The following is a 14,323-nucleotide window of genomic DNA, read 5'->3' as shown; positions in this document are numbered from 1 at the left end:
GAACCATCCTCCTCATCGGGGGAAAGTGAAACCGAATCTGATGATGACCGTCTGGTAAGTTCCCGATCGGGCTCAATGACCATCCCAGTAGAAGTTAAAGTGCCCTCTACTGGAGTCCAAGCAAAAAGATTCAGGATGCACACATTGCATCATTAGCCCAGAAGTCGTGGAAAAACTGGGCTTGAAACTGAGAACTTTGAAAGTCCCCATTGCTTTTTGCCAGCTAGATGGGCCTATAGATGGGGGGGCTCCTGCCCATTTTGTGACTGAACCAATAGACATGTGGATGGGAGATCACCAGGAAACATTAAGTTTCATTGTGGTGCCAGGAATGGACCGGCCTCTCATATTGGGCTTACCCTGGTTACGTAAATGGAACCCACACATCAACTGGAAGAAAGGGTGGTTGCGCATCCGATCTGCTAAACCCCCTGAGGGAGAAGGGAGGGTTTCCAATATTACCAACACTGAACCTAACCTAGCAGCCGTGGTGCAAGAAAAAATTGAGGGGGAGGAGAAAATCCCAAAAGAATATTGGGACCTAAGGGACGTTTTTAGTGAAAAATCCTCTGATAAATTATCCCCTCACCGCGCAACGGATTGCAGCATTGATATCCTCCCAGGGGTAAAACTTCCAAAACCCCAGATTTACTCAATGACCCCACACGAAATGGAGGAATTACAGAAGTTTATTGACAAAAATTTAAAAAGGGGGTTTATTGAACCTGCTAGGCCACGTGTGGCTGCCCCAGTGTTGTTCAGAGAAAAGAAAGATGCTCCTTTCGTCCCTGTGTTAATTACAAGAATCTTAATACTGTATACATGGGAAATGTTTACCCCCTCCCTCTGATGGAGGGTATGTTGGCCCAATTGGGTAAAGGAAAGATCTTCACAAAATTGGACCTAAGAGAGGCCTACTACAGAGTCAGAATCAAAGAGGGAGATGAATGGAAAACTGCTTTCCACTGTCCACTTGGGTGTTTTCAATTCAGAGTACTCCCATTTGGCCTACAGGGGGCGACAGCTGTTTTCATACAATTAATAAATGAAGTTTTACATGAACACCTGTACAAAGGCGTGATGGTCTACCTTGATGACATCCTTATCTACACGGAAACATGTGATGAACACGTGACGTTAGTATGATCAGTACTCTAGAAACTCCGGGCCGCAGAATTTTATGCCAAATTGTCTAAATGTGAATTTCATCAAGAAAAAATTGATTACTTGGGCTACCGCATCGCCCACAACGGCATTGAGATGGACCCAGTGAAAGTCCAGGCTTTATCTTTAAGGTTACTTCTGTCTACAATTTCTTTTCTTTCTTTTCCAGATCTGACAGTGGCTCCAGGTTTTAGGCTATTCATCTCAATTGAGTCCCACTTTCCAAAGAGGTTATTTCAGGGGAGATTCCACAGCAAACATTAGAAAATTCTTACCCAGATCAAGTACACTATTACAGGATCTTTTCTTTCTTCTCTTATATTTCAGCTGTCACAGCTTCGGTTCAGCCATAATGGCCGTCTTCTCTTCCCTGGTTAAAGGGGCTTTCTTCAGGTCAAACGGGGAGACTGCGCTCTCCTCATGACTACCGAAGCATCCCCTCTATCTTCATCACCCCTACAGGATGACTTTTGGCCCTGTAGAGCCCCCTGGCTTGAGGAAATTGGCGGGACTTCATGGAGCTCTGCTAATCCGCACTGCTTCGCTGTGACATCAGCTGCCAATTCTATACAGATGTCATGATAATGTTCATTCATAATTTTCAAAGAGAACCTTGACATCTAACGTTGTGGGCTGTCCATGGTGTGTCTGCAGGTGGCTGGTAAAGCCTATATAGGCACAGAATGTTCTGCCACATGTCAGGCAGACATGTGTGGGCACCACTATTGCAGCATTTACAGCTCTGGCTTTGCAGAGTGCTCACTTTGCTTGTGCTATGGTTATCTCTCTGTCTTCAAATGCCTGGCAGCCTTGGTAGATCAACATGCGCCATGTGGATCGATCTTCTGCCAGGGTTTCCCAGGAGGTGGTATCGAGAGGCTTTCAGTGTGTCTTTATATTACTTCCTTTGGCAAATCAAGGGCAAATCAAATAGTTCAGGGAGCAAAAGATACAGGTAATTAAGCCAGAATGGCATAAGGAATGCAAGTACTCTTGGCAAGTTCAAACGTCAGCACGCAACACTTCAGGAACTCAGTATTTGTTCCCAAAAAGTGCCCCTCCCCACAGCATCTCCTTAAGTCTCATTCCCCAGGTGTGCCTGGTGAAGATAGGTGGGACACTTTCCTCATGAGTAGCCTGCTCAGTCTGCGCTGATCATGCCTTCCCTGCACTCTCCAAGCCCTTAGATCAGGAGGGGGTGGTCCTTGCTCCTCCTCATCTGAGCTCTGTCTCTCATGTTCATCCTGCCTCTGTTCCTCCCTGCCTGCAGGCCTTACTAATTCCAAAAAGCCTTGCCTGGACTGACTGCCCTTCCCCAGTTTCCTCCAAGGCCAACAAAGCTGCCCTCTCAATCGCTATCAGTTCTTGTTCCAGTTCATCTTCCCCTGCAGATTCAGATTCTGACGGGGGCATGACAGTAGAGCTTGCCTTGGCAATTCTGAAGTTGACCTCAATGTCAATTGTCACTGCATGGGAGAGAGTGCTGCCACTGCTTGCAGCTTTTGTTCCTTTACTGTGATGATGGGCTCTTTACGTTGGGCATTCGGGGCTGGCTGATGCATCACTTCGGTCTTCTTTGTGTTGTTGAGGAGGCCAAAGTTGTCACATGCTGCTGGGAATTTGTCCAGGCTGGCTTGCATTTCCTGTTCTGATCTGGGCATACAGGGGATAGTCATCAACAAAAAGGAGGTCTCAGAGCACAGTCTCCTTTATCTTGGTGACAGCCTGGAGTCTTTGCAGGCTGAACAGTTTTTCATCAGTCCTGTATCTTAGACTGACTCCCAAGGAACTGTTCTGAAAGGCATCTGACAGCATGGCTGAATCATTATGCTGAAAAGGGTCAATGCAAGCATGCATCCTTGCTTGATGCCGTTTGTGATGGGAAAGGCTTCTGAAGCTTCTCTGTTGTCCAGAAAATGAGCTGTCATGCCGTTGTGGAACTGACATACCAGGATGAATCTATCAGGGCACCCAAACTTTGACATGATACAACACAGAACTTCGCAACTGACAGTGTCAAAAGCCTTGGTGAGATCCACAAAGGTGGTGTACAATTCATAATTCTGCTCTTGACACGTCTCTTGGAGCTGTTAGGCTGTGAAGATCATGTCCACAGTGTCACGCTCTTTGCAGAAACACCACTGTGTCTCAGGTAATAAACCCCGTTCCAGGGCTGGATGCAGCCCACAGGCCTTGAGTTTGACACCCCCGTCATAGATGAAAAGAGACACAGAAAAACAATGAAAGTTTTCAAAAAAATCTCCAAACTCAGAATTGAAGTTTCCAAACTTGAACTGATAAAGGATGGCAATGGACAGAGAGTAACTAATTAAAAGATCAAACAAAGATGTACAGACTATACCAAAATTATGTACAACTCTGTCTACATCTCAGATACTTTAAAAAAAATTCTTATTTACAACAACCCAAGATTAAGTTAGATTAGTACTCCAGTCATTACTAAACTGGATTGGAAATGAATTGATAGGGAATCCCCCCCAAAATATAGCAAGCAACAACAACAACAAAAACAGTAAAAATTCAAACCAAACTATCCAGTAAATTTGATCACTTAATGATCAACAAATCAAAATATACAATTAATGTCAAGCTAAAAAGATTTAATAGAAATATCATGTAATAGCTTTAATTTGACTTGCTAATTTCATGCAATGTGATTTGGAACCCTCCATGGGGACACAGTATCATAGAATCATAGGGCTGAAAGAGATCATAGAGTGGAATAGAAAAGCATGGAGAGGAGCATTATTGATAGACTCAATTACAGCATCAATGCACAATTGCAATATTGGAAAACCTGAAGGGCCTGTATATGTGATCACTAAGATCTAACTGTTAATTTATTCCTACAATCAATCAAATTCTATTAATTTTCTAGCAAATGCTCATTCTTAAGTGAAATTTACAAGTTCAATTTCTCAGTGAGTTGCAAAAGCACAACAAGCTAGTTTCATAGAATCAGAGGGTTGGAAGAGACCTTGGAGGTCATTTAGTCTAACCCCATGCCCCAAGGTAAGAAACCTTATTCCATTCAAGACCAATGGCTGTCCAATCTTTTCTTGAAGACCTCCAGCAATGGAGCATTCCCAACTCCAGGAAGCAAGCGGTTCCATTTATTAATTACTAGCTAGATATCCGTGCTTCGCTACGAAACTATGTGATCGGGTTTGATAAATTGACACTTAAAGCGGGCGCGAAGTGAATCAGTACAAACGCCGGTAGGAACCCACCCCTGGTTTGTAGGCTTTACAGTTCTGGAGATTTCGTGATGATTGAGTGGATTTGGCTTATATATATATATAGATTCCTATTATCAGGAAATTTCTCCTTAGTTCCAGATTGGATCTTTCTTTAATGAGCTCCCACCCACTGCGTCCTACCTTCAGGTGGAATGGAGAATAAGTTGACCCCCTCTTCTCTGTAACAGCTCCTCAAGTAGTGATAGATAGTTAACCCTAATCCTTAACTGTTCTTCATACAGTTTAGCCTCCAGACCCCTTATTATCTTTGTTGCTATTCTCTGTACTCTTTCTAAAGCCTTAGCAGCATCTTTTCTGTATTATGATGACTAGAATTGGACCCAATTGGACCAAGTGTGGCCTCACTAGTGCAATACAGACAATACTATATCACTTCTCATGATCTTGATGTTGTCCTTCTATTGCACAGCCTAGGATTGCATTGACTTTTTTTTTTGGCATCTGCTGCACACTGCTGGCACATGCCTAAATGTTTGTCTGCCAGGACATCTAAATTCCTCTCACAGTTGTTGTTGAGCCAACAACTGCCTGTACATGTGCATTTGGTTTTTCCTGCCGAACTGCAGGAAATTCACAAATTCTGATAAAATTGCCAGCTTGGTGTTCTTCACTTGCATATGCAAGTGTGCACCTTTACGTATGATTATTTTAAATTTCAATAGAAACATACTGTATGAAAAAAAAATCCACATGTGAATTGTGACCTTGTACAGTTTTCCTCATTTACATTATTTGCATGATAAAATAAACAAAGGAGCTATTTTTTCATTTTATATTTGATGACTGAAAAATGGTTAGCTTAAACTATTATTTCAACAGACACCAGCATTTATCTCCCTGAGTCTAAACACAAAACATCCCTTTTATATTAATACGGGGGGGGGGATCTCTCCAGTGGTTCCATTTTGTTAGATAATAACAAAGGTGGAGAGGAGTATATATAAAGGAGGGTATTTCAAAATTCTATCTTTCTGCAGGACAATGCCTCCCCACTATATCTCAGGTATACTATTTACCTAATTTAAAAAAATGTTATTATTCCAATATACTTTTGCAAATAAGAGTCAATTATCAGGTCGATCTCTATAACATTTCATGAAGAAGGTGTTAGTTGTTGCACAATAAAAGGTTCATGTGAATAACATGAGCTATGGATCTTGAAATTCCAATGAAAATATTTTTATTAGTACTATTTTCTAGAACAGTGTTTCTCAACCTTGTCAACTTGAAGATGTCTGGACTTCAACTCCCAGAATTTCCCAGCCAGTTGGCTGGGGAATTCTGGGAGTTGAAGTCCAGACATCTTCAAGTTGACAAGGTTGAGAAACATTGTTCTAGAAGGATAAATTTTTGGCCTTTGGACCAATCCCTCTATCTCAGTCCTAGGAAGAAGGTAATATCAAAGTACTTTCCAAAAGCTTGCTAAGAAAACTCTTGGGACTTGTCCAAGCTGTCACTAGAAGTCAAGACTGACTTGAGGGCATCTACTCTTACAGTTATCATGTATCATTGCAAAACCTCTGATTTTACTTTCTTTTAGCATTTCCATAACAGGCCTTGGCAATAAAGCTTAAAAAGAAGTCCAAAGTTCACCATGATCCCCTTTAAATTTAGAAAGCTGAAACACTTTGCTTAAGGTCACTAAAATTAGGAACACTCTGTCCAAATAAAAATATGATCCAGCCAGGTCATATGAAACCTTTTGTGAGATGCTCCAAGAGACAATCAGCATTCAAACCAGTCCACCACCACTGTATATGTCACATTCCCACAGCATGAGATGAAAATTCTTTCTCTTGTTGATGAAGTAACCAGATAAGATAAGATGTAGGTGTCCTACGGAAAACTAGCAGTCATGGCTGCCTCCCAATGAACAACAATTAAAAAATGGAATATGAATATGTTGCTCCACCAATCCACTGTACAGAAAATATAGTGACTTGCCACAAGGAATGAAAACACCTTAATCACTAACATTATATCTCTTAGTCATAATGATTTTGTGTATTTTACTACTCCATTATTTTATCATCTGTTAATCAATGCATTTAGTTGGAGGACTCAGGGAGCTACGGATAGGCAGTTATTTTGTTCTATTCTCCCTAGCAGATTTTCTTTGATAAGGGGGAAAAAAACAGAACCATTTGGAGGAACATCAAAAAAGCTCCAAATGAACAACATTGCTATTTGGATGCAAGCACCTGTGCCTATACAAAGGTTTTATTAACATGATCAATTTCAGTCCCCATAGCGTCATCTCTAAGAACCGGAAATGCCAAGAACAAGGAATAAAGAATACCACTGTGGATCAAGTTTCTGCAGATTCTTCAGGAACAAAATCCCTCACTCTCCTCAAACACAAAAGAAAAGGGTAAAGAAGAAGAAAAATATTCAGTAGCCTGATTCTATATATTTGTTACTGAAGAAAAGTAAGAAATGAAACAAAATTCATGTCAGTTTCAGCTGTTTTCATTTCATCTGGATTGCTGGGGGAACCCACATAGGGTTAGCTCTTAAAGGACCTAAATCTCAGGAGCCAGAAAGAAGGATACGTGACCCATCAAAAGCGCGCACGACAAAAGCGCGCTGACAAAACTGTGTCGCTAAAACCGCGATGTCATCAACGCACCGACAACAGCGCGGCAACAACAGCGTGGAGACAGAAGGGCGCTTTACAACAGTGCGTCAACAGAAAGCCGATTTAATTTAAGGTAAGGGTTAGGTTTAGGGTTAGGTTTAGCGTTACGTTTAGGGTTAGGGTTAGCGTTACGTTTAGGGTTAGGGTTACGTTTAGGGTTAGGATTAGCGTTACGTTTAGGGTTAGGTCTAGATTTAGGGTTAGGTTTAGTTTTACAGCGCGCTTCTGTCGCTGGAGCGCTTTAGAGTGCATGGTTTTATCACCACGGTTTAGTCAGGCGCGGTTTTGTCATTCGCCCTTTTGTCGGTGAACCGAAGGATAAAGCAAACATTCCTCCCAAAGGGACAATATTGCTTAAACAACAAAACAAAAAGAACCTCTAGCTTCTCAGTAGTTTCAACTATACAATGCAGCTGAACACACAACTGCATGACAAAATAATTCTATGTTCTATGCCACTGTCGAGCATTCCTCATCTCTTTCTGCCCTTCCATTGGCCAAAACTCTCTGAAGCTGTCCAATGGGGGCAAATGGGAGATTAAATGGCAATTAGCTGGTATGCTGCCCCTTCGTTGTTCTTCCTTTGCCAAATTTATTCTTAGTAATAAAGTAGAAAAAAGTGAGCTGAACAAGGCAAATGGTCAACCCCATCCCCAGCACTGTGCTGATAAACCAACCACTCAGAGCACCCTGTAAGTGATGAAGGAATGATAGTAATGAATGCTTTGTTTCAGAAGGGGGGAGGGAGGGAAAGGGAGAGAGGGGGGTAGCTAAGTAGCTAGGTAGCTCGGTAGGTATTCAGCAGGTTCTGACCAGTTCTGGAGAACTGGTAGTCAAAACTTTGAGTAGTTCGGAAAACCGGTAAATACCACCTCTGACTGGTCCTGCCTCGATCTATTCTCTGCCTCTCAAATCCGATCGGGAGGGAATGTAGATTTTGCAATATCCTTCCCCTGGAGTGGGGTGGGAATGGAGATTTTACAGTATCCTTCACCTGTCGCACCCACCAAGCCATGCCCACCAAGCCACACCCACAGAACCGGTAGCAAAAAAAATTTTTGATCCCACCACTGAATAGAACATATCACAGATGGGGGTAAAATTGTAGCAAAGTGGAATGATGATGAAGAAAGTCATGTCAGCCAATGACCACAGAAGCATCTTCAGATAATGCTGGCTCCCTCAGCTAGGAAACAGAAATGAGCACCATCCCCTAGAGTCAGACGTGATTGGATAGGGGAAACCTTTACCTTTTTTTAATGCTTAGAACAGGACTGCTATAAGTGTGTCCCTATTATCAATAATGACACATTGGAGGTTATCCAGATATGAGAAGCAAAAACCTATTCTCAAGAGCAGATAGTATCTATCAGCAGGTTAGTAAATTCTGTTTGATCAATAGCTGTAAAGTAAATAATTATGCAAAACTTTGAATTTTGTTTTCTTGCTTCCTTTTTTGATGGGTCAGACAAAGCTCAGAGATAAATTGTGACTATTTAAGGTGTGCCACCAATATGCTATTGTAATTTCTGAGAATTTTGCACATATTGGTCATGATCATGAAAGGTGTTCCCAACCCAGATACCTTTTATTTTTGTTTTTATGTTGCCTTACTGGCAAAGTGATGGCCACAGTATCACTTCTTCTCAGGTGATAAAGAAACCACCAAATCACAGAGATAGATCACAGATGCTGTATATTCTCTCATTCTGAATATTTTCTCTTTGCTCTGGATATTATTGCTGATAATGAGAGACGTTGAAGAAGTGACTTCTTCCATATGCATTGTGATTTCTCACGCTGCCTTAGCAATATAGGAAAAAGTTGCTGTATAGTTGTTCCTCTGCTGCCAGAACCTAACCTTTAAAGGTGAATAATTGTGTCAATGAAGCTTTTGGGTAGCTAGGCACTGACACAGATATTGTCAATAGGTACTTCTCTTATATAAGTGATAGTGAACCATAAGCTGCCCTCATCACCTCAAGTCTTTATTACTGTAATGCGCTCTACATGGGGCTGAAGAGTGTTCGGAGACTACAGTTGGTCCAGAATGTAGCCGCGCGAGCGATATCGGGTGTACCTAGATGCACCCATGTTACACCCATCCTCCGAGAGCTGCACTGGCTCCCTATTGGTCTCCGATCGCGCTTCAAGGTGCTAGTCATTACTTTTAAAGCCCTACATGGCTTAGGACCTGGCTGAGAGACCGCCTCTTGCCACATACCTCCCAATGACCAATAAGATCTCACAGGTTGGGCCTCCTCCGGGTTCCATCGGCCGGACAATGCCGGCTGGCGGCCCCTCGAGGGAGGGCCTTCTCTGTAGCTGCTCTGGCCCTGTGGAACGATCTACCCATAGAGATCCGGACCATTTCCACTCTCTCGGCCTTCCAAAAAGCCACTAAAACCTGGCTGTTCCGGCAGGCCTGGGGCTGCTGAACAATGTCCAGCCCCATCTAGACAGAATGAATGGTGTGTTATTTTTAATAACTGTATCTTTTTATTCCTGATTTTTAACTTTTTTTATCTTGTTTCTGTAAGCCGCCCAGAGTCCTACAGGATTGGGCGGCATACAAATTTATTAAATTTCAAATTTCAATTTCAAGCTGGCTTTCTTTCTGGATAGTAACCATCTCATATATCGTTAGCTTTAGATTCTGTGAATAACTGCACAAAATTATCTAACCATATAAGACTCTAGTATCACATCTTACAAAATCTAGAAGGCATTGTGCTCAAATGAGACCGAACTATGAGTTTTAGCTATAGAGTACAGGATTTTGAGGAGATGCTTACAAGACAATATTGTGGGGTGGTTCTAAGTACTTGCTTATTCTCAAAACACAAGTTGCTATAGACAAAAACAGACTAATTTTACCAGCTAGTAATATGATCTTGAATCTGCCATATTTCTATAAAGTAGCTATTGTTTCCCATTAACAGTCTGTGAAACATATTTCTTTCTCAATTGTGGTTAGTTGCTGCTTCTAGAATATTTCTGGCAGTTATAGTATTCCATTTTATTAGATTAGCTTCATTAATATTGGAACTATTTCATCTCTAGAATATTAATCAGGGTTTTTCCTCCCTCAGAAATGAATACTTAACCAAGACTGATAACAAGACTGCAAAGAACATTGAACTTGAAGTTGTTTCAGCTTGGTTTACTAAATGCTTTCTTGTTTAGTTCCTAATGGGAAGGAGAATAACTGAATCCAATATATGGATGAAAGAAACTTTTCGCTTAAATACAATACAATTTGAGAAGCAGAATTTTACTTTTAAAAGCATTGTTAAGATTTAGAAATTAATTGCCAATGATAATATAAGTCTGCATTGATATTTCTCTCAAATGTCCATTTGAAGATCTGTATCCTCCTCCAATTTAGACTCCAAATTATTCCATGAATAATTACATAAACCTGTAGTTACACATACCTCGAGCACCATCTCAGTCATTTGAAACCGTCTTTGAGAGCTTTTGTCGGAAGTCACTGGTTCATGGAGCAGCACACCAAACATATCGTACTTCTTTAAGGCCTGCTTGTAGTTTTTCTCACTCAAGTCAACCACACGATCTTTCCCATCATAGGTAGGGAAGTCCAGTCCTTCTTCAGCCCTGTAGCAGGCAAGCACATAAAAAACTGCCAGGAACCAGCAAACTGCCTTCATACTGCTGGACTTCTGTGAGTTTATCTGGGAGAAGAAAAGGAAATTTTAAGGGGAAAGAAAGCATGGAGAAATTCAGCGATCTCTGTGCACTGTTTTGATCCCCACGTTTTTCCAGGAGATAGATCAAGATGGATTCAGGTCACCAGGAAGCATCTGCAGCAAGTAAGCAACCCTTGTTTGAAGACAAAGGCAAAAAATAGGAGAAGCTGAGAGACCAAACCCTGGATACCTTACATAGCTCAGGCCAGCTTCTGTGTCATTCAGAACTCCATTTTTAGGAAACAGTTGTTTCAAGCTATTAATAGATCCTACAATGAATAAAAAGGAAAGATATGACACGATTGAGAGACTGCTGGCACTCTGCCTCTGAGGGAGAGAAAGGGAAAGCAGAAGGTGGGGGAGAAGTGAAGGGAGGTTTGCGTTCTTCCTTGTGCAGAAAACTGGCAATCGTCAACCAGAATGCACAGCTTTATGGCAATTTTCCTTGCAAATACTTTATTGTATTATTTGTTTTACCAAAAACAATTAAAGAGTGTTTTAAATGAGATGCTTTAATTATCATTCATTTTATGAATGAATGGGATTTGCTTTTTTGTGGGATTTGAGGGGAATTCCATTTACTTCAGTTGTACCATCTAATTATAAGTCATTTCCTTAAAACTTGTCCTACGGCTTGCAATTTTTAAAAAAATGTAAACAAATGTTCTGCATTTATTTTCTGTCAGCCGTTGTTCGGATTGAAATTTAGTCAATCCTGTTTTGATTTATCAGATGGTTAAAAAAAAAAGCGGGAGGTAACTTGGGAGACAGTCAGATTGCTCTCAATTCCTTATAAATCAAAATGGGATTTAAATGCAGCATAAGCAAAGGAAGATGAACTCTTGTCTCCTTTCTTATAGCAAACCATTATTTTTAGCTCCTGTTTTCCTGGAAAGGAAAACTGATCTCTCCTCATGTCATCTATTCAGGTTGAACTTTGGGTTACTGCCTACCTCACCAAATTATATTAATGTTATTAATTTAATAGTAGGTATGTCTTTGCACATAGGAACTGCTAATATTGCTGCTTTCACTTAGAGCTAGGCCCTCACATTGAGAAAGCATATGGGGTATTTCAAGGAATTATCATCCTTCTCTACTGAAAACAGAGTTGTCTACTGGATTATTTCTCAAATAGTCTTTATATCAATTTTACATTACAGGAGGCACGATGAAAACTCCTTGATATCACAAGACATGGGCAGACATAACCATGGTTTCAGCTGAGAAGCTGTGAACATCCAGAACCAAGCCAAATCTTTAAAATGCGAGAGAATTCCCAGAAGTCTAATACTCAGACAAATCACCATCAACGGGCCCAAAGACACAAACATCTACATATCATTCAAAAGAGACAATCAAAAAGCCAAAAGGGAAGCAAAAAAACCAAAACACCAGCAATGAATACCCAGATGAGTTATTAACACCAATATTAACATTAGCCCTACAATCAAGAAGTAAACAATACCCAAATCAAGGAACTACTAAACAAAATAATAGTAAACAGCCCAATCAAAGAACCTCCAAGACTAGCCCTAACCAAAACTGATAGGACAAATGGCTAGTATATAAAATGAGAGCAAATCCCATTCCTTACTAACACTTGATAATGTTACAAAGTTTGGTAATAAAATGTCTGCCAGAAAACAACCAAGCTCAGAGTGCGCCAAGGATCCCATATTTTTACATTTCATTCTAGAAATAACAGCTACTTCTAACATTTCCAAAAGCTGACAATCCTGGAAAGATAATATCTGTAGAAAAATTTGAAACAATCTCTCCAAAATCTTAATTAAAGAATGTAAATCCTATGGCAGCACCAAAATTTAAAGAGCTGTGTCATCACTGGGAAGGAAATTGGGGCTAGGGGATCAGGCAGGTCTGACCAGAAGGGCAGTGACTGGGTTGGAGTCTTTAGTTTGTGAACTACTCTGATCGCTGCATCAACAGATCAACAAATCCATCCAAGAGATGGATTTAGGGTGATATTCAAAACTTCTGTTATGTTTAAACATGTAAACATGCTTTGCTAGAGGGCTTTATTCAGGATTTCATGACTGTTACAACATACAGCTTTTTTCAGATGTGGCCATAAATATATTGAAAGACTCTTCATATGGATTTTCTGTCCTGGAAAGGAGAAGAGTACCAAGAGTATGGAGTCTTCTATAAGGAGATCAGTCCATGGTTAGATTATCTTAATTTCTCCCTTATCCCCTGTTATATTTTCATATTACTGAGATTTCTATAATAGTTTAAAGGTATATTATTTCCTTGATGACCTGAGGAACATACATCTATTATTTTTACCAGGATTCAAATGTAGCCAAATTTTCCTTGATAGTGTGAAGAATTAAATGATGGCTGGGTAATTTGTCAGCTGTTATTTTAGCTAGCAGTCTTAATGTGGTACTATAATAGATAACTTATAAGTTATAAAAGTCAATTGGCATGTTGATCCTTTTCTGGTTATATTTCATTCTCCTCTATCTGGCTTCATTGTGGAAATTACTGCATTGTTTTATTTATTTGCCTTTTTCTGTGGTACTGGTTACTTTTTATTTTTTTATTCAATTTACAGTATATAGCTGCCCACCTCACTATCAACGGACACAATGTGGCTTACAATAACATTAATAAAAAAATATAAAACATGTTATATAAAGTTACTGTGGTAAAGAAACAAATTGGATAATATGCAGAAATGGAGGAGAGGCTGGTTAAGATAATTCCACTTACTGACTGGATCAGCTAGAAAATTTCCAAGGCATATAAAGCATATACAAATCCTTTTGCCAGAAATTATTGATCCAGTCAATAATTTTGTCAACATATTGGCTGTTAAAAGACAGGTAGTCGGTATTGCCAGTGGGAGTATACCTAGCTGTGTATTTTTGCATCCTGCTTCCCATTATTTCCTTAGTTAAGTGACTGTGGGAAGTTATCATCCAGCCCTCTCCCAGAAAAATGAAATATCCTAGGAAATATTGAAAAGGCAGAATATTTCTCTGGATGTGAAAAGAAACATGTTTTAAAAGACAGAATAGTTGCCTATAGCTTTCTGCCCATCCCCAGCTAAAGGGCCATTAAGATGGCCAGGCTAGCCCACTTTACATAATAAAGACTTCTCCTCACTGCAGCTGTAGGGGGAAGGGATATTACTCAACTCTCCACAAGGCAACTGAGAACTCATCACAGCCTAGAGAGTAGCCCCCTGCATGGCACCATGGGAGTCTGACAACCAGTCAGAATACATTTCTTACACAGGAACAGGAAACAGAGAGGTGGGGCTGAACAGGGTATAAAAGCCTAGCAAGCCCCTTCCTCAGCCCTTCTCTCTTCTTCTCCATCAACATTGAAACATGTGATCACCTTTTCTGTACAGGGCTCAAGCCATGTGGCCCTGTCCAACAATAAACCATCTTTCCAAGCAGCCTCCATGTCTCCAGTGTCTTCTTCCCCACTTGGAGCTGAACCCTGAAGGACATTTCTTTCAACATGACAAAAGTAGTTTTCCCAGTTGACAACTA

At 40.6% G+C, this 14,323-nt stretch overlaps 1 protein-coding gene across 2 annotated transcripts in view; it reads right to left on the bottom strand.

Annotated features, from left to right (window-relative positions):
* CASQ2 (calsequestrin 2) overlaps window positions 1–11,054 on the bottom strand; it is a 44,770-nt gene extending 33,716 nt beyond the window's left edge. The window contains exons 1-2 of one of the 2 annotated variants that reach the window (XM_087716543.1): window positions 10,984–11,054; window positions 10,521–10,778 (exon numbers count right to left, since the gene is read on the bottom strand). In XM_087716543.1, the coding sequence (XP_087572669.1) occupies window positions 10,521–10,754 (234 nt within the window). In that variant the 5' untranslated portion in view covers window positions 10,755–10,778; window positions 10,984–11,054. Of the gene's footprint in view, window positions 1–10,520; window positions 10,959–10,983 lie in introns of those variants that run through there. The other variant, XM_087716541.1, reaches the window with a different exon arrangement.
* Window positions 11,055–14,323: the final 3,269 nt, after the last annotated feature.

This window comes from Thamnophis sirtalis, unplaced genomic scaffold (assembly GCF_051295495.1).
Source record: "Thamnophis sirtalis isolate CommonGarterSnake01/CBP01778 unplaced genomic scaffold, rThaSir2_p1.2 scaffold_5, whole genome shotgun sequence".
Taxonomy (NCBI): domain Eukaryota; kingdom Metazoa; phylum Chordata; class Lepidosauria; order Squamata; family Natricidae; genus Thamnophis; species Thamnophis sirtalis.
The sequence above is the reverse complement of the archived record's forward strand: the minus strand, read 5'-3'. Positions and strand labels throughout refer to the sequence as shown.